Source organism: Pinus tabuliformis, chromosome X, assembly GCF_031772625.1.
Source record: "Pinus tabuliformis cultivar Carrire ecotype Pingquan chromosome X, CPIR1, whole genome shotgun sequence".
NCBI lineage: Eukaryota > Viridiplantae > Streptophyta > Pinopsida > Pinales > Pinaceae > Pinus > Pinus tabuliformis.
Genome location: NC_142308.1, coordinates 447,844,033 through 447,869,626, shown reverse-complemented (window position 1 = coordinate 447,869,626; position 25,594 = coordinate 447,844,033). Strand labels below are relative to the sequence as shown.

Genomic DNA, 25,594 nt, shown 5'->3' with positions numbered 1-25,594 from the left:
ATGAATAGACCTAAAATTGTAGCCTCATACTTCACAAGAATTCAACAAGTTCATGATCAAGTATCAATGGTTAGGGAAGTTTTGGATGAGATGGAACTTGTTAAGATAGCACTAAGTGGTTCTACAAAGAAATGGGCTACCTTTTTAAGATGTATCTTTACTGGAGAAAAGCTTCGTTGTTTGGACCCGATTTTGGGAAGAATTCACCCAAAAGGAGATTTGGGAGAATTTGATATCTCATGGACAGCATAATAGGGACATGAGCAAAGTTGACTGCTTTACATGTCATAAGTATAGTCATTATGCATAATAGTGCCCAAAAAAGAAGAAAAGAAAATGGATGATATAAATTTATGTGAATTAGATCATTATATTGTTTGTCATCCATATAAATGCTTTCAAAATAGAAAAAATGGAAGAATCAACTCACAAGACCATTTTTACCAGCGTGACCCAATTTGGAAAATTTGGTTCTGACACATTTGGTGAGTCATTTTGAGACATCAAATGGTGATTTTTAAGGGTAAAATTTTGTTGCTTTAGCGCCACACCTTTTATCCCTACTCTACACATAGAGACCTTTGCAACAACGTAACAATTGCTTCAATCGGACTTCGTATGCAAAAGTTATGTCACTCAAAAGTTGACCTTCCTGTTTTGTACACCATAACTCGAGAGAATGACATGTTAGCCCCATTACTCGTGGAACAGGCGCTAGCCACATTATCATGATAAAGAGGACTCTAATGGAGTCACTTTTGTAACTCCAATTAATATTTGAAAGAGTCAAACCTAACTACTAGTAAGCTATTAGGTTGTGTCATAACTGGGCCACCAAGTGAACAGGGGTTTCATTCTTTTCGAGTGCATCTTGTTCCATACACAAACAGAGTAGTCGAGAGGGATAGGGAGAGAGCACAAAAAGAGGATTTGTACATTGTAGTATCCCACAATCCATAGGTCTTACTTCTTTATACTCGCAGCCATTTTCTATTCAGAGAAAGAGAGCATAGTAGCCTCACCTTCTAGCTGGATTTTATCCCGAAATGGTTTCCCAAGTTATATCTTGTGTGAAATCATGGTTTGTGAGTTTTTATTTTGTTTTCTATTTTCTCCATAATTATAATTTGCATGCATATGCAATAAACAGTTATTTACAGATCTAGAAATCTAAAGATAAATAAACCCTCATTATGTAAATTTCAGATTTTTTAAGTATAATTTGTTGGATTTGTTGTGACGAACTATCCAGTGGAATATCCATGGAAGTTTATGGTTCATCAATTGTTGCATCAACATAGATGGATGAGCTAGCCAAGAAGTTCAAGAAGAATTTTGCATTGGTCTCTTATCTTTCAAGCACCATGAGATGTGGTTTATGGTTTGTGGACAGTGGAACTTCTCGTTATATGACTGGATCTTGAGACCACTCCACTAGTATGGCCAAAGAGCATCTTGATCTTCATGAGGAGTTTGTTGGTAATGCTAGGTATGCAATTGAGGGTGTTGGAAACATACAATTCCAATGGGACTCAAGGAGTCCTATGGAGGCGAAGGAAATTCTTTGTGTATCTAGGTTGAAGAACTTACTATGTTTTGATTATGGAGGACAACGGAATTATGATCAGTCTCACAAGAGAACAAGTACTTGTGAAGTCAAAAGAAGTTGATCCTAGTGTGAGGTGAGTTATGGGCAACACAAAGAGTAGCTTATATATGTTGAAAGGAGAATCAATGAAAGCCCGTGTACACAACAAAGATAGTCTAAACAAGTTATGGCAAAGGAGGATGGTGCATCTACATTATAGGGCTCTACCATTATTAAGGTAGATGGTCACTGGTCTTCTAAAGTTCAGTGTAGAGCATGATGGTGTGTACAAAGGATGTGCACTTGGCAAGCATGCCAAGGAAATATTTCCTAATATTAAGACCAGTTCTAAGGGAGTTTTTGATTTGGTTCATTCTGAGGTTTGTGGTCCTATGCCAACGAAGTTTGTATCTTGGTTTAGTTATTTTGTGACATTTATAGATGAGTATTACAAAAGGACATAAATTTACTTCCTCAAGGCCAAGGATGAGGCCTTCGGTTAGCTCCAAGAGTTCAAATCTCTAATGAATACCAGACTGGGAAGAAGATCAAGGTTCACAAATCAGTGAATGGGGGCGAATACATCTCCAATGAGTTCAAGAGTTTCTGCACAAAGGCGGGAACCAAGAAAGAACCGATAGTTCCATATAATCGGCAATTGCATGGAGTTGCAAAAAAGAAGAGACTATAGTGCAACCAAGGCTATTATCCATGATCAAGATCAAAGGTGGTTATTTTTGTTGGATATAGTAAGACTTCAAAGGCTTACAGGTTCTACATTTCAAGGAAAAGAAAGATAGTGATCAATCAAGATGTCAAATTTGAGTAGAGTAGGATATTTACGAGGTCACATGGGTCGAATTCACCAATGGTAGTGGATCAAAAACGAGAGGCTCAAAAGGTTGAGCATGGGCTAGTAGCAAGGACACAACCTTCTGGTCAAGAGTGAGATGTTCCTTCGAGCTCTACCCGGGGGAGGTCGAGATGGGTCAAGCAAACCTTGAGGGATGTTAAGGAGCATGTGGAAGATCTTAGTAGGAGCTTCAGGGAAAGTAGATCACCTATGAGATTTTCCACTTATATGGCCTTGGTGAGCAACATCAATGAATCCAAGCCTTCTACCTTTGTGGAGGTAGCAAACCAACGTGTTTGGAGGGACGCCATGATGGAAAAGTATAGTGCCACCATGAGGAACTATGTTTGAGAGATAATATCGATGCCTTAGGGGAGGTCAATGGTCACTTTCGATGGCTCTACAAGATCAAACATGCAATTGATGGCAGTGTCAAGAAGTATAAAGTGAGGTTCGAGGTGAGAGGGTTCTCCTAGGAGCATATTACGAGGAAACTTGGGCACCTGTCACTAGAGATGCATCTATCAGGGCGGTCATATCTATTGCTTCAGAGATGGGGTGGAGGATACATCAGAGGGATGTGAGGACCACCTTCCTCAATGGGGAAATTGAGGAACAAGGATATATTGAGTAGCCTCAAGGATTTGAGGCACATGGGAGGGAGTCTCAAGCATGCAAATTGAAGAAAGCCTTGTACAAACTTTAGCAAGTACCTCGTGCATGGTACCCTATGAATGATGGGTACCATGGGTTAGGCTTCACCAAGAGTGGGGCAAACTCCAACTTGTACTATGTACTTGTTGATGGTGAGTTGTTCATCTTAGTACTTAAAAATGAGGATCTCTTTCTGATGAGATCAAAGAGGCTCATAAGGATTTGTAAGGAGGACCTTGCTTCAGAGTTCAAGATCAAGGATATTGTGTTGATACACTACTTTTTGGCACTAGAGGTGTGGCAATAACCAAGAGAGATTTTTCTCGGCAAGGCAAGTATGCAATTGAGATCTTGGAGGGATTCATGACAGAGAATTGTAGGCCTATGTATACACCTATGATTACTAACTTGAGGAAGATTGATGCTTTTCAAAGTGAGTTACTGGATCCCACTTTATATAGGCAATTGATCAAGTCATTATTGTATCTAATCGATACTAAGGCAAATACATGTTTTATTGTGAACACACACAACCAATTTATGGTGGAGCTAAAGAGGGTTCATTGGGTAGCAGAAAAGCATGTGCTCAAGTATCTTTGTGGTACAGTGGAGTTTGCACTGAGGTATGTCAGAGTTGGTGGAGTGCAACATAGATTTGAATTGGGCTAGTAGTGGAGTGGATTGTTATTTCAGCTTGGGATTAGTAGTGAACTTGTGGTTTAGCAAGAAGCGACACTTGCTCAACAAAGGTTGAATACATGGCGGTGAGTCTGATGAGTTGTGAGGCCATATGGCTTCAAAATATGCTCAGTATTATTTGGTCTTGAGATCGGGCCGACAGTGATCCATTGTTATAACCAAAGCTATATCAAACTTTAGGATAATCTAGTGTTTCATAACAGTTCCAAGCATATAGAGATCAAACACTTCATCAAGGACAAGGTCTAGAGAGTTTTGAGATTGTAGTACATATCCACAGCAAAGCAAGTGCAAGTATTCTCACCAAACAAGCAAGTGGCAAGTGTTCTCACCAAGCCCTTAGTGAAGAGGATATTTGTTTTCTACAGGGACAAGCTAGGAAAGATGGAGAATCCCTTCCTTATTAAGAGTGTTGACTTTTGTAACTTCAAAATATTTTGCGCATAGATTGGCATCTTGCATGCAGGAGAAGACGACATCTTTAGGTTGTTGTCTGAGATGAGGAACTAATATGGTCTTCTTCCTAAGTTTTAACTTAGACAAGCCTTTAAGCTAATGTTTTTCTAAGGATATATAATTAATTATTTAAGTGACTTAGAACTAATCTCCACTCTTGGTCAAAGAAAGCTAGGATTTAATCTTAGCCCTCAAATACTTTGGAGATTGGGGATTTGGCCTCTGGAGAATAAAAGAACAACCAAAGGGAGAGGATGAAGATGCAACACAAGCGAGAAAGAAATTCATAGAGATTTTTTGGATAGTTTGCAAGAGTGTTATTGCATAATTTTGTGAGATCCACAAGGGCTAAAAAAGAAGGAAAAATAGCATGAGAATGTTTGTAGTTGAAGAAATTCACAGGGACCCACACATGTGAGATGACCAGCAATTTTTTTGCAGTAAGGAGGCCGCATGTGACATGAGAGGGTTTTCCATAGTGCAAGTGTGGATGTGCAATGGCTTAAGAAGCCAAGTGGGTTGTTGATTTTGCTAGAAGAATTTATCTCAAGTTTTGTTGTAATTGCCTTATAAATTCTGAGAACCATTTTCACTGATAAGGCCCTTTGTAGAACCATTTTCACTGATAAGGCCCTTCGTCTTGCACAAATAGATTACTAGTATATTCAGTTGTTAGCAATTCTCACATTTTTTTAGTGCCCCTTGATGTGTTAAATACAATGTCACCACTCCATGTTAAAATAAAATGAATACAACTATTTTCTTGGAAAATAAAACAGACACAAGAATGAACACATACATTGAGGTCAAATAACAACTTGATAATATGATATTGATTAACTTAGAAACAAAATTCACATCAAAGAGTCTTTTCAAGATGAAACATACATTGCCTATGTTTCCAACATCAATTTCAATGTAGTTAATGTGGATTGCAAAAGCATTAACTTGAAAAGCTTAATTAAATAATCACAATTCGCCATTACATAACAGCGACATTTTTACTTAACCCGAATAGAACAATAATGCATCATTTATGATTCACTTGAATTTGCATATTTAAGTTGCACATAATGTCACATTATAATATAAAGCCCTTCAAAATATCATAGAAAATACACTTAGAATATGTAAAAATAACATTTATATATCACAACCCTTATCATTCATTGATGAATGGCCAAAAAAAACAATTAATCAAATTTATAGTGTTGCATTTCCTTAATTTTTTTAAAAATATATGTAATCTCAATTGCCCACCTTTTAAAGAATCTTCAGTTGCCCACCTTTTAAAGAATCAAGAAAAAACAATTAATCAAATTTATAGTGTGGCATTTCCTTAAATTTTTTAAAAATATATTTAATCTCAATTGCCCACCTTTTAAAGAATCTTCAGTTTTCTAGTGCCTTTAAAACTTTTTTTTAAACCTGGTCTCTTTGCCCCTAAATAATCAATCAATAAATCCACTAATTTAAAAAAAAAAAACAAAAACAAAAACAAAACAAAACAAACAAACAAACAAACAAAAAACTTCAGTTTTCTAGTTCCTTGAAACTTTTTTCTAAACCTCGTCTCTTTGCCCCTAAACAATCAATCAATAAACCAAATAATTTAGTAGAGTAGGTGATGCTTTACCAATTAAACATATTTACCAAACCAAGCATTTCTTTTTAGATGTCGATACTTCAGGAAAATTAATTTATAAAAAAATTGGAACCTTCTACAATAAAGAGATGCTCGGATGCATTGGATTACTTGCAAGAAGATAAATTCCTTTTATTTTAAGACTAGCTACAAACACAGCAGAATCTAAAAAGGACTCCTATCACACAAAAACCCCGCTTTCCAACAAAAAACAATCATCCTAATTGAACCAAAAGCGCTTACTTGAAATAATGATAAAAAAGATTTACTATTTCAAGACTAATTACAATCATCACAGCAGAGTCAAAAAGAGTACAACCATCACTTAAAAATCAAATAGAACTGATTTCCTAATATTTTTTAATAATTGAACCAACGCCCATACTTGGAATAACGAATTGAGGTATATACAATAGAGATTTTTGAAGACCGAGAGAAGAAAGTTAAGATAACTACTGGCATGGCCAAAATATAGACTAATTGTCCTTACGCGTTAAGGCTTCTTAAAAATGTTTAATTTATTTCTTTTCAAACTCTGTAAATAAGCACTGTTTTATTCTACAGAAAAGAATATGACCTGTGAACACAGTAGAAGAGACGGTGGTCATTTGACTAGGAGCGGAGTCACCAACAGTATCTCACTAAATGAGGTGGGGTGTTTGATCAATCCAGTTGCAGTGACTTTTTTTACTTCTCCCCGTTGGCTATGTTTACTTGCAAAACAGCCATGGCAACAAATCTAAGTTTGAAGGGTACCAACTCAGACAAAAGGTGCTTGGATCTAGACTTTTCATTGCATTCTGACGAACATCAATCAAAGGAAAAAAAAATCCTGGAATGGTTGCAGAAGACGACTAAATAATTTTTTAAGCTTTGTGGACAGAAAAATTAAACAGGAATAATGAGAAGATGTGATAAGTTGAGATGGGCACAGCAGGAAGACGAGCGATACCCGCGATTTAACTATGAGCTAACTCTCAAAATCTACTCACCAGTATTGTTTTAGTTATCAAAGGAAAGTTATGAGCTAACTCTCAAAATCTACACACCAAAGTTATAACTTATTTTGGTTCAGTCGTAAAATAAAAAATATCAAGTACTCGAAAGAAAGAGAATAGAAATTAAGAAAAAACATACTTTAGGACAAATCATTTCCTGACGAATTCTAATTCATACAATTACATCGGCTATATTTTACCACATACAATTAATTATATTAGCTACCTACTACAATATGGCTTGCATAATTCCTGGCAACTCTTGGTACTGTCTGTATAATATTCCATAGCTACATAAATACTATTCTGTTAAATCCTATGCATACACATATTTAATCTAAAACTAGGTTACTATAACATATAAATGAAATAAAATTGCAATGTATTATGTAACAAAATATATTTCAGACGTTATATTATAACATGGTTTCCAAGACACTGAACTCAAGACAGCCCTACTCTCAATGCATAAATGACCCTTTTGATAATTCAACTGGACTCTGATCTGAACTATAGTCTGACAGCCATGGCCATCTGTAAAGGCATTCTCTGCAGTCTCTGCAGTCTCTGCATACCAGCCTGATCCAAGATACGCTAGAATCCAAAGGAAGACCCTCCTCGATAGAGAGTCCACGAAAAATGATGAATCAAGGTCTTAATTTTTTTAACATCAGGGCAGCAGCAGCTAGGGAGATGAAATGCTACATAAAAATGGGTTTTGAGAGGCTGAGCACATCTGCCACATGTCTACCCTAATAAGCCTTTCAATCTTCTGTATTTTGTGGAGTTTTTCATCGTTACGATCTTTCGTTAACTCCTAAAAATAAGATAACAATAAGATTTCACGCCCATCATATAACACTTCTACGTCCAAAAGCAGCATGAGATAATACAGGAGGGGAAATGCCTGCAAAATTTGACTGCATACTCGAATCGTAACAAGAATGGACATTAAATTCACCCAGCCAAATTAAAGAGAAATAGCTTTCGCACTATTCTGGATGAGTATGCAGATCCAAGCGTGACTCAAAACGTTAGCAACGGAAGCATGGATCTGTATCCTTAAGATCCAGACAACTCGTTTCTCAGTATGCCCGTTGAAAAACTGCTATGAAAGAGTTCCACTAGAAACAATACCGCCATTGGCATTCCCAAAAAGTAGCAACCTGCTTTATCATTAGGTTACAAGACACAATAAATTACACTCACAATATACACTTTTTCCCTTCACCTTCCTTTGCTGTGAAAAATGATAACTAACGAATCGTAGAAAGTCGGAAGCTATAAAGCCATATGGCTACTCAACATGCCTAACTAGCTTTCAACATCGCATGACCAGTGCCACTTAAATGACGGAAGAGTTGATTCCTGCATGATCACAGAAACAAGAACCATACTCTAAGATACCTCAAACACAAATGTACAAAAAATATCAGTGTATTGCACCGAAATAACAGGACCAGTAATACTATATAGACCAAAATCCACTGTTCAAGTGATATCATTGTGCAAAAAGTACAGTGTATAATTTTCCAAAAGAGCATTGAATTATTGTAAGCAGTTTACCTTGTATCAAAATTTTCTCCACATGTTTCACAAAGATTTCCAGTAGACTTTGCTACACCCTGTGCCAACAATATAAATTATAGGAAAGTTGAAACACTTTGTTCCAAGGACATAAGAAATTGATATAATAAAGAAAAAATCATGATCAGTTAGTGTACACTAAACAATCTTACCTACAAACACAATCTTACATACAAACAAAAATACAGTTGACTAAGTCATTTTTGTTCTGTGATCCATAATGAATTAAGAAAAGTCTTTTGGTAGAAACCATTTTTGTTCACATTTTAATCTACAAAAATTGTCTGATTAACATATATATAAATGTGAAGGTTCCAATATTCTTTACAGTTCCTTCATATACAAGAAGTGCTGTGAAAGTTCAAAAGATTCGTGTAGTATTAGGAAATATTGCACACAATGGAAAACACAAAGCAGTCTACACGATTTGATACAAGCACTGAGTTTCAAATGCATAGACAGGTGACGCTTCGTGCTCTATTGCGGAACTAGGCCATTGTTTATCAGCATGTATAATGCATACTAGCTCAAAATTTATAAGTCTAATAAACTATCATTTTATAATAACTCAAAGTTAGAAACTGTTAGTCACTGTAGCATGTACTGGCAAAAAATATTATCTGAAAATATAAATACTCAATACAATTCAAAATGGAACTCTTCCCTTAGGGGCAAGTATGGCAACCATGAATCGCCTTTTCCCAACCAAGACTTCTTCCCTTATGGTCAAGTATGGCAAAACAAATCTACTTTTCCCAAGCAATAGTTGTAACCAAACCAAATTGACGAAAACTGAACCAGAGTCTTTAAAGAATAAGTTTCAAAAGTCTCTGACAGACAACTGAACAAGACGGCTGTAGTTATCAAACCAGCACCTCTGATTAATAATGCAATTTTTGAGCCAAAACAAGTGCAGCTTACACCATAACTGTAAATGAAATTGGCCACTACCAGTTTTTCATGTCCATTACGAGGGCTCGGGATAAATTTCAAAACAAATGCAACTAGTTACCATGTGTACAAAATGCCATCATAATAAAGTTATGGATGTTGATAGTTCAATGATTTTGTCTGACATATTTGTCTCTATCATAATTGATAATCACAACAAAAGGTAACAAAATGGAGAAAGTGAACTCCAGGGGGCAGCTCAATTGGTGATGGACGTGAAAATGAAGTGTTATGTAGCAGGAGGTTCAAGGTTCAAATCCCCTATATTTACCCATGTATGCAAAAGAGGCATACGTAGGCACTTAGAGGTATAGTGGTAGTGGTCAGAATCGACTCTGTGTCACGCAAATACAAAACTGGCCCAGTTGCCAATGCTTCTTTGCAGACGTCTCTCCTGGAACCTTGCAAATCTGCTCATTAATATCTGCAACTTGAGAAACATTCCTTGTTCCAGATCTGGCTTGGGAGTTTGCCAAGATTCCTCAGAGAAGCAGTGAGAATCTGCTGACGAATGGTCTAAATGAGAGGGTGGATTAATGTTAAAATTGGCAACTAGGGCCAAACTCCATGTGGGTCTTCTTATTTATGGCAGCTGATATTTTTCTTGGATTCCTCTCATCGAGAGGTGTAGGATTGATCTAAAGATCATCCGATTCCGACATGTATTCATGGAGATATGAATTTATTTGTGTTATGTGACAATTCGTCAAGGTCGGCCAGCAACCAAATTACCCCATCTCAACCTCAACATTGCACTATAAATAGAGGTGGCCTTCAAGTCATTTTCACACACACTTCTCCTAAGATCTCTCTCCACTCGTTTGGGTTTGGTGGCTAGAGAGATCAAAAGGGAGAAGCCCTAGATGCAGTTGATGGAGGAAGCATATACGTTGTCTTAGAGGAGGTCAAGCCATGCCCTAGCCGCAGAGAAAAGAAGGATCTGGCCGCAGTCCTAGAGGGGAGCTCTAGCCCTAGATGCAGTCAAAGGGAGCTTCTATACGCAGCCTAAAAGAGCCCTAATCTGCTGATCTAAGAGGCCCTAAATCCGCAGTCATAATTTGCCCTAACCGCAGTCAAAGAAGGAGGTTCCAGCCACAGTCAAGAGTGGCTCTTCTACGCAGCAAGGAGAGGCTTTCTATACGCTGTCTAAGGGAGCTTCAACGCTGTCAAAGGAAGCCCTAAAAGAGCCCTAGCCGCAGACAAGAGGAAGGCTTCTATACACAGTAAGATGCAGTCAAGGGGAGGCTACTTCGCTGTATGAAGGAGGCCCAACCGAGATCTAAATGAAGGCCCTAATCCGCAGTTAGGAAAGGTCCTAATCTGCTGTCCTAAAGGCACTTATACGCAGTCCAGAAGAAGCCTTTATATGCTGTAAATGAAGGCCCTTATACGCTGCCTGAAGTAACCCTTAAGCAAGCAATTTGAGGAATGCTGCATCAGGATATGCTTCAGCATGATTGAATACTGTCATAATGATGTACCTTCTACTGCTGTCATAAAATCTCAGATTTATGTATTTGTACTATCTCTCTCTCTGCTGAACTATTGAAGAATATAAGAATAATTGATCGAGAGTTTCCCCACATTGGGGTTTGTCCCTAGCTGGTGCCACATCTTGTGTCCTCTTGTCTTGGCTTGTCTTCTGTTGTTTATGTTTATGTTCCATCTGTACTTTACTATCATGCTGATATGATTGCTAATCTGAATATTGTCCATCGTGAAAATTTGAAGTAAATTGCTCTAAGCATAGAACATACCTAAATTTAACAATTAACCACACAGTTTGGAATACCAGGGTGAGAGACAATACACCCCATGAGATGCTTTACGATGTCAATTTGAACAGAAACCTCCAAATCCTTGCTAAAATGGACTCCCATATATGCATACCTCCTGCCAATCTCTCAAATCCACACGTCTTGGTGCATCCATGATGCAATTATCACAAACCCCATTGCTGTCCTAGACTATCTGCTCAATCTCCGACTGCCATCTTTCCCACCTAATCCTAGTATTTGACAAACCTGCACTAAGCTTCTCCCACATCCTTCATACACCTCGTAAGTCCTTTGAATTCAACCAATTCACAAAGAACATAGCACCCTTTGCTGCAGGGGCAATGTGCCATTTTGACCAAGAGGAGAAGAAACCATGCTGCAACCAAGCCAAACGAAGAGGCAAGGATGCAGACTTAGAACTGAGGGACAGGGGCTCCCTCTACAGTTCAAAGCCATCAAACTCCAAATACCTGGAGAGAACAGAATTGCAACAATGGGACACCACAGACCCAATGTGAGCCAAAACTAATGCTTGTCCAAACAAAATAGCAACGTTCCATAGGGGCACAGAGCCTAGGGTCGGGGTGCACCCCACATGTTTCCCACGCTCTCGAGACAGGGGGACGTCTAGGGAGATGTTTCCCCACGGGGACACATCCCTCAAGGTTGGGTGCTCGCACCTCACGCATCCCACACACCTGGGACGAGAGGACGCCTGGGGAGATGCAGGGGGGAACGTTTCCCCAATGTGGGGGACGTGTTTCCTCAAAAGGGGTACTTGTGGGCGTCCGCCTTCAAAAAGGGCCTTGCATCCCCCCTTAATTTTGCTTAAAAACAATGATTTATGAGTGGGGAAGCTTAATATTCTACACTAGGGTCCTACTAATGCTATGTAATTAATGATAATGTTAAATTCTTAAAGTAAAAGTGACATTCTCCTTTATCTTTCATTTTCATCATTTTACTAAAAATTTTAACATTGATCAAGTTTAGGCTTTTGTGATCCATATCTAGTTTCTAAGAAGAAAAAGAAAACAATGATAATCACATCAAGATACATTTGCCGATTCATTTTGAACCAAGCAGTGTGGTTCATCGTCAGGACTTTGAGAGTGGTTTCGGCCTCACTAGATTTCATATTAGATCTCACTCAAAATCCAAAACACTTAAATAGTTTTTCAAGATTTCAATATTGGGGCAATTGTAATGTTTCCATTGGACTTTGTCATGCACAAGGGTATGGAATTAGTATATAACCAAGAGCACCAGGCCCTCTATGTACCTTGATATTAGTGGTGTTGGTTGTCTAACTGCCCTATCGTGACCCTACTTAAAATGTGTCCATCACTCAAACAAAACCTTGACTTGACATGCTATGATTTTTCTATCTTATTTTAATGCTTAGAGGGTGATATTGATGATGAAGATCCCAATATAAGCAATGATTTTGATGATAGCTAGGTATTTGTTGTAGCATCTTTTTTTTTTGGATGCTAGACGCCATCTAGAGCCTATTTGTTGATGTATTTTAGATTCAGAGATGGATTGCACTTGATGCTATTTTGGTTATGTGCACCCTTGCATGCCATCTAAATAAGAACTTTTACTTATTTGTGCATTAATGGTTTGGATTCATATGGAATCACATGAATATCTATGTTTCTTTTTAAAATTTGAATATTTTGTCGTTTTGGTCAACAAGCTTTTTGGTACAATTTTCACTGGTTACAATCTGCATCCGCCCAATTCCCGGTTCAAAAGGTTTTTCCGATTCAATCACCAGTTTAGTTCCAATAACATTGTTTTCATCCTTTTCCTTAAATTTTTAACATTACCATTAATTGACTCGGGATGTTTGAGAGTGGTTTTGACCTCATTGAATTTTTTATGGAGAAAGTAGAATTTTAGATCCCACTCAAAATTTATCAGGCTAAACAGTTTTCAAAATTTCAAAATTGGGGGGATTGCAATGCTTCCATTGGATTCTATCATGTATGAAGGTATGGAACTAGCATTTAATCAAGAGCACCAAGCCCAGAAGCACCCCTATTGAGAGGGGACACGTCCCCCTCAATTTTGTCTAATAACCCTTGAAATTAGTTAAAAAATAAATAATAAATAAATAAATATATAAATTTGTTGGAATTTCCATGCACCCTGGGTCTGGTCTATTTCCTAGCTAGGAACATAAACACACTAAAGATTCCCAACCAAAAACAACTTTGCACGGCGGAATATAACAACAATGAGATCAATATCAGTACACAATATTTATGGCCCAAAAGATGTTTCTTATCAGTCCTTCAATAAGAAAACCTTAGGGCTCCCCTACCAGGGATCATGGCCCTTTATAAACCCAAGTACAATGCTATAATACACAGTCAGACTTTTGACCAATACAACCACGGCTAAGGCCTAGGGTCCATCAATCTCTCATCTACCCATCAAAACAAATACTAAACAACTAAACTTACTAGTTGTTTCTGTCCTTGGAAATCAACCCTTTCAGTCCTCCTCAATCGACAAGATATGCTCCTTTAGACTTTGCCCACTTGTTGTAGCTCTCATCCTTCTTTTATTGCTACAGCATTGTAACAACTCAACCAGTCCTTTTACACTTTGATCAGCCCAGAAGCCAGCCATTTGACTGCCCTTGGCCTCCCCTCCTTGATTTTTGTCCAGCCGATCTGGGCACTTTCTGAACTCAACTATCCTTTTGTAGGTCTCGACCTACTTTATTGTTGGACAAAATTGTCATTGATGTCAAAGGGTGAATGGACCAGCAATTGTTTGATGATATGCATGCACAAGGTAGTGCATGTTGATTCAAGAACACTCCAGATTGATAGCCCTTGTCATGTGTTAAATTGGCAACTAGGGCCAAACTCCATGTGGGTCAGCTTATTTATGGCAGCTGATATTTTATTGGATCCCTCTCGTCAAGAGGTGTAGGATTGATCCAAAGATCATCAAATTCCGATAAGTATTTATGAAGATATGAATTTATTTTGTTTATGTAATTAATATCAAGTCGACCAGCTCTTATGTAGGCTCTAGAAGCCCAAAGTTCAAACGTCATGTCTATTCAATCATCCGCTTTTAGTATAAATAGAAGAGGATTTAAAGTCATTTGGCAACTCACCTCAAGTGATCTCCTCTCCACGTCTTGGGTTTTTGGAGAAGGAGATACACTATGGATTACGTTGGCCTAGTATAACGATGCCCTAATGGAGAACATAGTCATAAATACTCAGGCATATAAGGATGATCTACGTTGTCCAAAAGTTTGATACGCTTGCCCTAAATCTAAACATGGCTATGGAGGAGAAGCCTATATGCAGCAAGAAAAGGCTCTTCATTCGGTCTACTGTGGATGAAATGATACACCTAAAACGCAGTCAAAAGAAGACATCTAACACGCAGTCAAAGGAGACTTATTCTCAGAGTTATAGAAGAAACAGAACTTTGCATTCCTCTCTGAGATTTCCACGTGAATCTTGTACAGGTATATAATGGAAGGACTGAGGAACAGAACTCAGGTTTTATTAAGGAGCAGGTATATGATTACGCAGGGATAGACCTAGCTGCAATCATAATATATGAACCACGTTGTTTATGAATGAATATAATACGCTGTTCATGCAGGAATATAATACACTGCTCATCGAAGACCTAGCTGCAGTCATAATATATGAACCACGTTGTTTATGAATGAATATAATACGTTGTTCATGCAGGAATATAATACACTGCTCATCGAAGACCTAGCTGCAGTCGAAATATATGAACCACGTTGTTTATGAATGAATATAATACGCTGTTCATGCAGGAATATAATACACTGCTCATCGAAGACCTAGCCGCAGTTATAAACACAACCGCTGTTATCTAAGGACCTGTCTACAGTCTTTATAATACCCTTACACGTAGTTAAAAGGAACAGCCTTGAACGCAGTCAAGGGAGACCCTTATTACGCTGTCCAGATGTATTAAACGGAAGCCCTAATACGCAGACCTATAGCCTAATACACAGGTCATGAACAGCATGAAAGTGAAGCCGCAGTAATACATAGCTGTAGGTGACAACGTGGTAAATCCAAGGCTGTCTATGGAAAGAAACAGTTTTTCTAAGCATATTGGACAGTGTAATACAATAGTGATCTGAAGATGTGGACAAAGGGACCATGTTACACACAACAATCTTGAGATATAGAACTCAGTGTCTTATGACAAGGGCAGCATGATAATCATGCACATTAGCAAGGGCAGCATGATAATCATGCACATTAGCAAGGGCAGCATGATGATGATGCACATTAGCAGGGAGCTACATGATGAATGGGCAGCATGATAGATCAGATCATGGGCAGCATAGTGATCATGAGCTGCATGATGATGCATGATGCAGCATGATGGTGCTACATGGTAAGGTGCAGCAAATGGACGAAAGGCAACACTACGATAGGTGAAGCCATCACCTTGGAGAATCAGTTGAAGCAGAATGTCTTCAACTGATCTCATCGTTATACGAAATGATCTATGCTAGATCTAGATAAGTCAAAGTGTTGACTTCTGTTGTAAATGTACTCTCTCTCTCTCTTTCTCTGCTGAACTTTGAAGATAAAAGAAGATTTGATCAAAGGGTTTCCCCACACATTGTGGGGTTTGTCCCTGGCTAGCACCACATCTTGTGTCCTCTTGTCTTGGCTTGTCTTCTGCAATTTATATTTATGTTCTATCTGCAGTTTATCTTAACGCTGATGTGATTGCTAACTGTGAAAATTTAAATAAATTGCTTTAGCATAGAACGTACCTAAACTTAACATGGAATCAGAGCTGAGGTGAACACAATGCCCAAGCAAGAGTGAAAGAGCAATCACCGAAGACAGTTGGGACAAGACAGAAGGATCAATGGGTTCCTCATAATTCACCTAGAGTGAAGTTGAAGCAGGTAATGTTATCAGAATGACGCAGCGGAAGTTTCTGATGGCATACCTAAAGATCACTTCATTGGGAAGTTCGGATCTAAGGGTGGATGGAAAGGTAGATGTCTTGGTTATGAGTTCGGCCCTTATGCGAAGGAGTGTCTGAATGACAGAGATGCAGGTCATCAAAGACACAGCCGACTCTTCAAGGAAGCAAGGAACCCCAGGTAAGAAGAATCAAATATTGTTTCTAATAAAGAAGTGTTATCTTGTATCGGCCCTCTCCTTCAGATTCTTTGGGAATCTGGCATATTGATTGTAGTGCTTCAAGGCACTTCATCGGATAGTAGGGTGCACTCTCTAATTTGGTAGAGATGGAAACAATCGTGGGATTATACTTAGAGCCGATGCCACCTATCCCGGAAAGGGTGTAGGGAATGTTATCCCTCAATTGAATGAGGGTAACTCAATTCATTTACAAAATCTCTTTTATGTACCTGATCGCAAGAAGAACCTGGTGTCCATTTCGGCAATGGAAGTCAAAGGTTACAGGGTGGCACTCATCGATGGAAAGGTACGTGTTTGAAAATTGAATTTTCGAAGATGTTTTTTGAGTTCAGGGTTGTATCAAGTTGCAGGAAGTCCACTGGGGACCATGTCCATTGACACAACACCGGAGGTCTGTGAGTCAAATGGTGACAGAGATGCCTGAATTCAAAAAGAGCATGAAGGTACATGTCTGAGATGTACCGAAGGAAAATCTTACAAGGGGACCATTCCCCCTCATGTAGCAAGTCCACAGGTTTGGAACAACCCGTGGAGTTTGAGATTCATGAACAGGAATCTCATGTATACAGGTGGAAGAAAGCCCTATATGGCTTGAAGCAAAACACCCCAGGCATAGTATGAGAGGATTGATAGCTGTCTGATGAAGCTGAGATTCACTAGGAGTGAAATCGATCCAAACCATTACTCGAAGGTTGTGGATGATAAACCTCTCATACCGGCACCTATGTCTGACAGGCGCAAACCCTCTCATTTGTAGGAAACAGAGGGAGTTGGATTTCCGTATGTGGAATGATAAACTGCAAGCCTGTGACTACCTCAAGGATATTAACTTTCAGAAGCTATATGGTAGTGATGTCGGACCAGATTTGGGAAATGCCTTTGAATTTCATAAACTCAATCACGTTGATGTTCTTGGTGAACTTCCGTCCGAACATATGTTTTGCAGTTAGCATGGTGAGCTCATATTTGGTTGAGCCTCACTGGATTGGTGCCAAGAATCCTCTGAGATATCTTCAGGGCTCAATCTCTCATGGATTGAGATACTCTGCCGGAAATATGAAAACTGCATGATTATTCGAATGCTGACTGGACAGGCATTGTGGAGGATCACTAGAGCATTTCTTAGTGTTGGTTCTCTTTGGATTCTGCTTCGATATCATGGATGTGAGCAGGAAGCAGAAATCGATTGTTATAAGTACCGTCGAGACCGGATACATAACTACGAGTATGACCTCGTATGAAGTTGCCTGGTTGTTGAAACTCTTCAGTGAGTACACATGATGAATACCACTGTGATTCTCTGTGACAACCAGAGGTGGGATTCGATTATTAAGGAATCCCGTATTCGACGATTGCTCCAGCAGATAAACATCAGATACTGCCTTATCTGGATATGGTAAGTCGATGAGCAAGGAGGCTCCATCGCATTAAGACTAATGTACAGGTCATTGACATTTTGACAAAGCCCCGGGGAAGTTCAAATCTGTGATTTTCCCGTACGACTTGGAGTCATAGAGTGACCCTTGTAAACGGGTCCTGCATGTTGCATAGATTGAGCTCTGGGAGCTCTGGGGGCTTGCGATTCTTACTAGAGCAAACATACGACCACAGGGTGACTCACCTCTCCTGGTGGTGCGCACTGGAACAAGATGATTCGCTCTCTTGTGGGACAAGATGATTCACTCTCTTGTGGAACAAGATGATTCGCTCTCCTGTGTAGCAGGATGATTAGTTCTCCTGTGAGGCCTGGATTGATGTGTTCTCCATGGTGATTGTAGCAGGATTGATGTGTTCTCCTGTGAGGTCACCTCTCCTGGTAGTGCGCACTGGAACAAGATGATTCGCTCTCTTGTGGGACAAGATGATTCACTCTCTCGTGGAACAGGATGATTCGCTCTCCTGTGTAGCAGGATGATTAGTTCTCCTGTGAGGCCTGGATTGATGTGTTCTCCATGGTGATTGTAGCAGGATTGATGTGTTCTCCTGTGAGGCCTGGATTGATGTGTTCTCCATGGCGGCCTGGATTGATGTGTTCTCCATGGCGATTGTAGCAGGATTGATGTGTTCTCCTGTGAGGACAGGATTGATTAGTTCTCCTGTCAAGGCATCCTACCCATGCAGTCTGAGACTCATGGGAAGTACCTCTCATCTGATCAATGAGTAGGGAAATGAAGTTAGGGACCATAGTAGTACCGATGGACGCATCGTTGTATCTACCGTACTCCCTACGCTAGGATGACCTCCATTGATCTGGGATCAAAGATACTGATCTGGGACCAGTGGTAGGAGTTGTACCTTACTATGACACAGACTTCGGGTCGGTTGAGACTGGTCTGGGACTAGTGGTACATACTCCGAGACTAACTTCATGTCAGTGCAGGATTGGTCTGGGACCAATGAGAGTGGTACATACTATGACGCTGACTTCGGGTCGGTTAAGACTGATCTGGGACCAGTGGTACACTCTCTGAGCCTGCGATACTGGTCTGGGACCAATGGTAGGAGTTGTACCTTACTATGACACTGACTTCGGGTCGGTTGAGACTAGTCTGGGACCAGTGGTACATACTCCGAGACTGACTTCGTGTCAGTGCAGGACTGGTCTGGGACCAATGAGAGTAGTACATACTATGACGCTGACTTCGGGTCGGTTGAGACTAGTCTGGGACCAGTGGTACACTCTCTGAGCCTGCGATACTGGTCTCAGACCAATGGTACACTGTCTAAGCCTGCGATACTGGTCTGGGACCAGTGGTAGGAGTGGTACCCACTATGACACTGACTTTGGGTCAATTGAGACTAGTCTGGGACCAGCGGTACGTACTCTGAGACTGACTTCGGGTCAATGGAGAATGGTATTAGACATTCTCGATCAATTCTTCTTCTTCATAGTTCAGCGAAGCAGAGCCAGCTGAGCTGAGCTGAGCAGAGCCAGCAGAGCTGAGCTGAGCAGAGCCAGCAGAGCTGAGTTGAGCAGAGCCAGCAGAGCTGAGCTGAGCAAAGCAGAGCCAGCAGAGCTGAGCAGAGCAAAGCAGAGCCAGCAGAGCTGAGCAAAGCAGAGCTGAGTAGAGCAGAGCTGAGCCAGCAGAGCCAACAGAGATGAGCAAAGCAAAGCAGAGCCAGCAGAGCTGAGCAGAGTAGAGCAAAGCCAACAAAGCTGAGCAGAGCTGAGTAGAGCAAAGCAGAGCAAGCAGAGCTTAGAAGAGTTGAGCAAAGCAGTGCAGGGCACTGATGACAAAGATAGTACAGTCGGACTTATGGATCAACAGATGGAGTTCTCCCTAGCTGAGAGGGAGTGTTAAATTGAAAACTAGGGCCAAACTCCATGTGGGTTAGCTTATTTATGGCAGCTGATATTTTTATTGGATCCCTCTCGTCAAGAAGTGTAGGATTGATCCAAAGATCATCAAATTCCGATAAGTATTTATGAAGATATGAATTTATTTTGTTTATGTAATTATTATCAAGCCGACCAGCTCTTATGTAGGCTCTAGAAGCCCAAACGTCATGTCTATTCAATCATCCGCTTTTAGTATAAATAGAAGAGGATTTAAAGTCATTTGGCAACTCACCTCAAGTGATCTCCTCTCCACGTCTTGGGTTTTTGGAGAAGGAGATACACTATGGATTACGCTGGCCTAGTATGATGATGCCCTAATGGAGAACGCAGTCATAAATACTCAGGCATATAAGGATGATCTACGCTGTCCAAAAGTCTGATACGCTTGCCCTAAATCTAAACATGGCTATGGAGGAGAAGCCTATATGCAGCAAGAAAAGGCTCTTCATTCGGTCTACCGTGGATGAAATGATACACCTAAAACGCAGTCAAAAGAAGACATCTAACACGCAGTCGAAGGAGACTTATTCTCAGAGTTATAGAAGAAACAGAACTTCGCATTCCTCTCTGAGATATCCACGTGAATCTTGTACAGGTATATAATGGAAGGACTGAGGAACAGAACTCAGGTTTTATTAAGGAGCAGGTATATGATTACGCAGGGATAGACCTAGCTGTAGTCATAATATATGAACCACGTTGTTTATGAATGAATATAATACGTTGTTCATGCAGGAATATAATACACTGCTCATCGAAGACCTAGCTGCAGTCATAATATATGAACCACGCTGTTTATGAATGAATATAATACGCTTTTCATGCAGGAATATAATACACTGCTCATCGAAGACCTAGCCGCAGTTATAAACACAGTCGTTGTTATCTAAGGACCTGTCTACGGTCTTTATAATACCCTTACACGTAGTTAAAAGGAACAGCCTTGAACGCAGTCAAGGGAGACCCTTATTACGCTGTCCAGATGTATTAAACGGAAGCCCTAATACGCAGACCTGTAGCCTAATACGCAGGTCATGAACAGCATGAAAGTGAAGCCGCAGTAATACATAGTTGTAGGTGACAGCGTGGTAAATCCAAGGTTGTCTATGGAAAGAAACAGTTTTTCTAAGCATATTGGACAGTGTAATACAATAGTGATCTGAAGATGTGGACAAAGGGACCATGTTACACACAACAATCCTGAGATATAGAACTCAGTGTCTTATGACAAGGGCAGCATGATAATCATGCACATTAGCAGGGGCAGCATAATGATGATGATGCACATTAGCAGGGAGCTACATGATGAATGGGCAGCATGATAGATCAGATCATGGGCAGCATAGTGATCATGAGCAGCATGATGATGCATGATGGTGCTACACGGTAAGGTGCAGCAAATGGACGAAAGGCAACACCTCGATAGGTGAAGCCGTCACCTTGGAGAATCGGTTGAAGCAGAATGTCTTCAACTGATCTCATCGTTATACAAAATGATCTATGCTAAATCTAGATAAGTCAAAGTGTTGACTTCTGTTGTAAATGTACTCTCTCTCTCTTTCTCTGCTGAACTTTGAAGATAAAAGAAGATTTGATCAAAGGGTTTCCCCACACATTGTGGGGTTTGTCCCTGGCTAGCGCCACATCTTGTGTCCTCTTGTCTTGGCTTTTCTTTTGCGATTTATATTTATGTTCTATCTGCAGTTTATCTTAACGCTGATGTGATTACTAACTGTGAAAATTTTATATAAATTGCTTTAGCATAGAACGTACCTAAACTTAACATCATGCCATTTCATTTGATAGGTGGTATGCCTTGTGGGTCCTCTTGGTTGAAGAGATATTCAAGTTTAAAGCTTGATGCCCCAAATGGATTTTCCTTGGAACTATTTTTTTCAGTGCTTTTAAAAAAATTGAAAAAAAATGAAATTTTTTGTATGGCCGCTCTCTTTGTTTTATTGCCATGGACTGTCACGATTTTCCTTGAAACAAATTTTTCAGTGCTTTTAAAAAATTGAGAAAAAAATTATATTTTTGTATTTGCCGATTTTAAAGTTTTTTTTCTGATTTCGGACCGAGTATATAATTAAGTGAAAGACTAAAGCGTTTCTTGAGTTGTAACAAATAAATGGATCTTATATTATATATTTGCAAATGTCAAGGAAAGTCCTTCAATAAAAAGGTGAAGGAAAAAGGTCTACACATACTATTGTAAGAAGTTGTGTTTCTTTGTACAAATATCTTTATGTTTAAATGGTAAAAATGTGATAAAATGGTAAAGTGTGACAGAAGTAAAATCATCGAAATCATCAAAGAAAAATAAAGACAAAGTGGAGAGTGCATAGGAGTTAAGTTAAAGCTCAAGTTACGAAGAAGTCATTGATATGTTGTATGAAGAAAGGTGCATGATTGCAATCGAATTTTTTTGGGCCTTTTTGACTTCACAAAAGATGATCTACTTAACGTTGTCCAAGAATCAATGTCCTCAAGGAAACTATTAGGAGCCCTCAATACTCAATATTATTTTGCAGACTAGTTGTGGCTTTACAAGAAGATTGAGTGCCTAAATTTCGATATGGGTAAATAGGTTTTTGTCTCCACGTAGTTGTCTTGTGCTAATCAAAAAATTGCTTGGACATCCATCACCAAGGTCTCAATAGGCATCCTTACAAAAACTAGGAAGAAATGTTTGGCTTCTTACAATCAAGCAAAAAAGAAAGCAATGGTATTACAGTAGTAAAATGGTAAACCCTTGCTCTCCCTAAACTTGAGGAATATGATATCAAAAATATTTACAAATTTAGTAAATCCCTGGCAGCAAAAAATTCTTAGCCATCTTGTTTCTAATGATGCTCTTTGCGGGGAGTTAATGAAATCAAAATATTTCAAGATCAGACCATGGAGAATTGGTTTGAAACTGAACAAGACAGCAGAGGAATATTTCAGCAGCAGAGGAACATTTCAGCAACAAGCATCCCATTTCCAGTTTTAATGATCGACTTCTAAAAAATAGCCGCCTACTTTGTAAGTCTTACCTTCCCTTTCTTTCCTTTCGCTTGCTTTTTGGCCTTAACGCTGATATCCTTTGCTGATGTGTTCGCAGCTGCGGATTTCTTTTCAACAGACTGCTTTGTAGGTTTTGGATGTCGTTCCTTTTCCTTGTCACCTTCAAGTTCATCTACCCGTTTATCTACATGAAAAGGAGACTCTGTCCCGTGTTGTCGGTCATCTAAAATGTCCTCTGACCTCAGCTCCACCTCCTCTACAATGTCTGTTGCCAGATGCTTATCAGTACCTATAGCCAGCTTTTTTTTCTTTTTCGCTGTGTTCTTGGAACCTTGCCTTTGAGCAGGACTGGAAATTCCCATATCATTTTGAGTTCCATCTTCTGTAGCTGTCTGAGCCGAATCGATACCTGTTTCAACCTTATTAGAATGCCTGCTTCTTTGATTTGTGGAGCCGGATTCTTCATCATTTCCTCTGTAATTGTAATCAGTGCCATCTGCTTCAGTTTGAGCAGTGTCCCTGTACACATTATTAGCCCCTCGTTTGGCAGTAAGCGTCTTTAACATTGCTTCTAGAAGACTAGCTTCATCATCCTTATCACTGTCATCATTTTCCTGTTCCTCGTCACTGGAATTCGCCTGTGTGTTGTTTTCAATTTCTTCTTCTTCATTCTCCACAATATTTTTGTAGCTTTCTTTATCGCTCACATTATGCAGATCATCAAAATATTCTAGGCCAGTCCCGGATTCTTCAAATTCTTCTGTCTCGAGGACAGAAAAATCTCGGGCGACCCTGTTTTTGCTAGTCTTGTTGTCTTCTTCAAAATCTAGGTTGTCGTCCTCAGAGGTGTGAGGCTGTGCCCCTAGATTCGATCCCTCGCTGATTCCTAGGCCGTCTAGTTCTGCCACGATGCTGTCCAAATCTACTCTCGTATCCTGGCTGACTCCTTGAATTGGCGAATCGGAATCCAATCTCTCGTCAACCCCTTGCACAATTTCATTTGGGAAACTATCCTCCTCAAACATATCCCTCAACTCAATAATTCTCTCTCTGTGCTTCTTTGACTGCTCGTGATTCTTCCACTGCTTATCCGACTTAAATTTCTTACTGCAAACAATGCAATATAACTCCTGATTCTCACCCGGCTGCCGAGACTCCGATCCCTTCTTGCACTTAACATCATGATCATACCATCGATCATGGCTACCTCGAATCCCATCCTCTTCGACTTCCTCGACCTCATCAACTCTTGTCCATTCTTGCTCCTCATACCGCCTTGCCCTCGCAAGCTTCTCCTTCTCCAAATTCTCACGCCGAAGCTTCGCCTGGACAGCCTTCTCCTCCTCTTCCTTCTTCCTCTGCAGCTGCCTCTCCAAAACCCTCTTATCCCTCTTTTTAACGAACTCAGCGAGCTGGCGCACGGCCTCATTATACTCCCTCTTGGCCTTCTTCCTCAATTTCTTATTCTCCTCCTCCATCAATCTCCGTGTCTTGCGATTCGGCCCTGCGGAAACCCTATACTCATCAACCCAACTAAAGTCCTTGACGGTGGAAAACCCAAGCCAATAGTTATAGAAAGCAGAGACCTGGACATAAGGGCTCTTGAGGTTTCCAATCAGGGGAGCTTCAGGGACGGCGCCTACCCCCATGGAATGAGCGTATGCTATTTCCTGCTGGAACAACGTCTGAAATAAATCCCCATAAACCTTAAAGAAACCCTTGCCGCTATCCCCGTAGCCAGAATAAACAGAAGTGGAGAAAAATGGCCACAGATTGATATCAAAATCGCTGCTTTTCGAGGAGGACGAGGAAGCGGAAGAGTAGAGGATTTGGGAGCGGTGAGAATCGTACCAGGAACGCTCGCGGGGATCGGATAGGACTTCGTAGGCGCGAAGGATTTCCTGGAACCGCGCGGTTGCCTCGTCCTGCGAAACGCCGCTTTGGACGGCCTTGTCAGGGTGGAGTTTCAGGGCCAACTTTCTGTACGCTGAACGGATTTCATCCGCCGAGGCGGAGAGCTCGACGCCCAGGATTTCATACAGGCATCGCTGGGGCCCTTCCACTGCGGCCATTGCTGTGGAAATTCGGGCTCCAAAATTAAAAAATTACAGGAGGAGCACGATGAAATTGGCCTCTTTGATTTCTAATTTTATTTGATTTTGGTTGGGTTCTGATGAGCAGCTCGACGCTGAGAGTTCAGAGCCACCACACTGTGGATCTGAATCCTGCAAATAAACACGGAAATAAGTTACAGAAAATGGTCACGGTTACCAGCTTCTAGAGATCCTGTGCACCTGAGGACAAAACTAGGGCTGTACGAAAAAGAGGAGGCCTTAATGTCCCCTGTAATTCGTTCCGCTGACCTTTGCTGTTTACACAAATAAATATGTATTTAATTTATATAGTTTTTTTATTTTAAAATATAAATGATGAAAGACGTGACTTATAAATTTTAATTTTATTGCGATAAATTTTATTCATTGTTTCGATTTTGGGATGGATAAACATGTTCAGCGTATGAGTTAAGGTTGTTTTATTTTTTATTTTTAATGTAACACTTTTTTATATTGGAAAGTGGCCAATACGATACTCCTTTTTATAGGTTATTTTTAGTTTTGTGGAAGTTAAAATATATATATATATATATTTTTTTTTATTTTTTTTCCTACTATATAGCTTGATTATGATACATTTAAATTCGGCATGATAGAGTCACTAATAATTTCGGAGAGAGGTTTTAATTAATTGGATTATTTATATAATGTAATATTATAAAAATATTGGATTATTTATATAATGTAATATTATAAAAATATATATTTAGGA

General features: G+C 39.7%; 1 protein-coding gene across 2 annotated transcripts; it reads right to left on the bottom strand.

Moving 5' to 3' along the window:
* Nucleotides 1-7,258: 7,258 nt before the first annotated feature.
* Nucleotides 7,259-25,107, bottom strand: LOC149140504 (J protein JJJ1-like). Of its 2 annotated transcripts, XM_089446606.1 has the most exons (3): nucleotides 22,798-25,106; nucleotides 8,460-8,518; nucleotides 7,259-8,261 (listed from the first exon to the last, which is right to left on the bottom strand). In XM_089446606.1, exons 1-3 carry the CDS (start codon nucleotides 24,838-24,840, stop codon nucleotides 8,204-8,206), a joined length of 2,160 nt encoding a protein of 719 aa, XP_089302732.1. In that variant the 5' UTR covers nucleotides 24,841-25,106; the 3' UTR covers nucleotides 7,259-8,203. The 2 variants fall into 2 exon arrangements, with proteins under 2 accessions (XP_089302732.1, XP_089302733.1); XM_089446607.1 differs by lacking the exon at nucleotides 8,460-8,518 and having other exon boundaries at nucleotides 22,798-25,107.
* Nucleotides 25,108-25,594: the final 487 nt, after the last annotated feature.

What these genes read in the sequence shown, in the direction of transcription:
- LOC149140504 (XM_089446606.1), bottom strand. Translation starts at nt 24,840, where the DNA reads ATGGCCGCAGTGGAAGGGCCCCAGCGATGCCTGTATGAAATCCTGGGC. An exon ending in CGAAAGGAAAGAAAGGGAAG is followed by an intron (nt 8,519 to 22,797) that starts GTAAGACTTACA and finishes TTGTTGGCACAG; the next exon opens with GGTGTAGCAAAGTCTACTGG. An exon ending in GGAGAAAATTTTGATACAAG is followed by an intron (nt 8,262 to 8,459) that starts GTAAACTGCTTA and finishes GTGATCATGCAG; the next exon opens with GAATCAACTCTTCCGTCATT.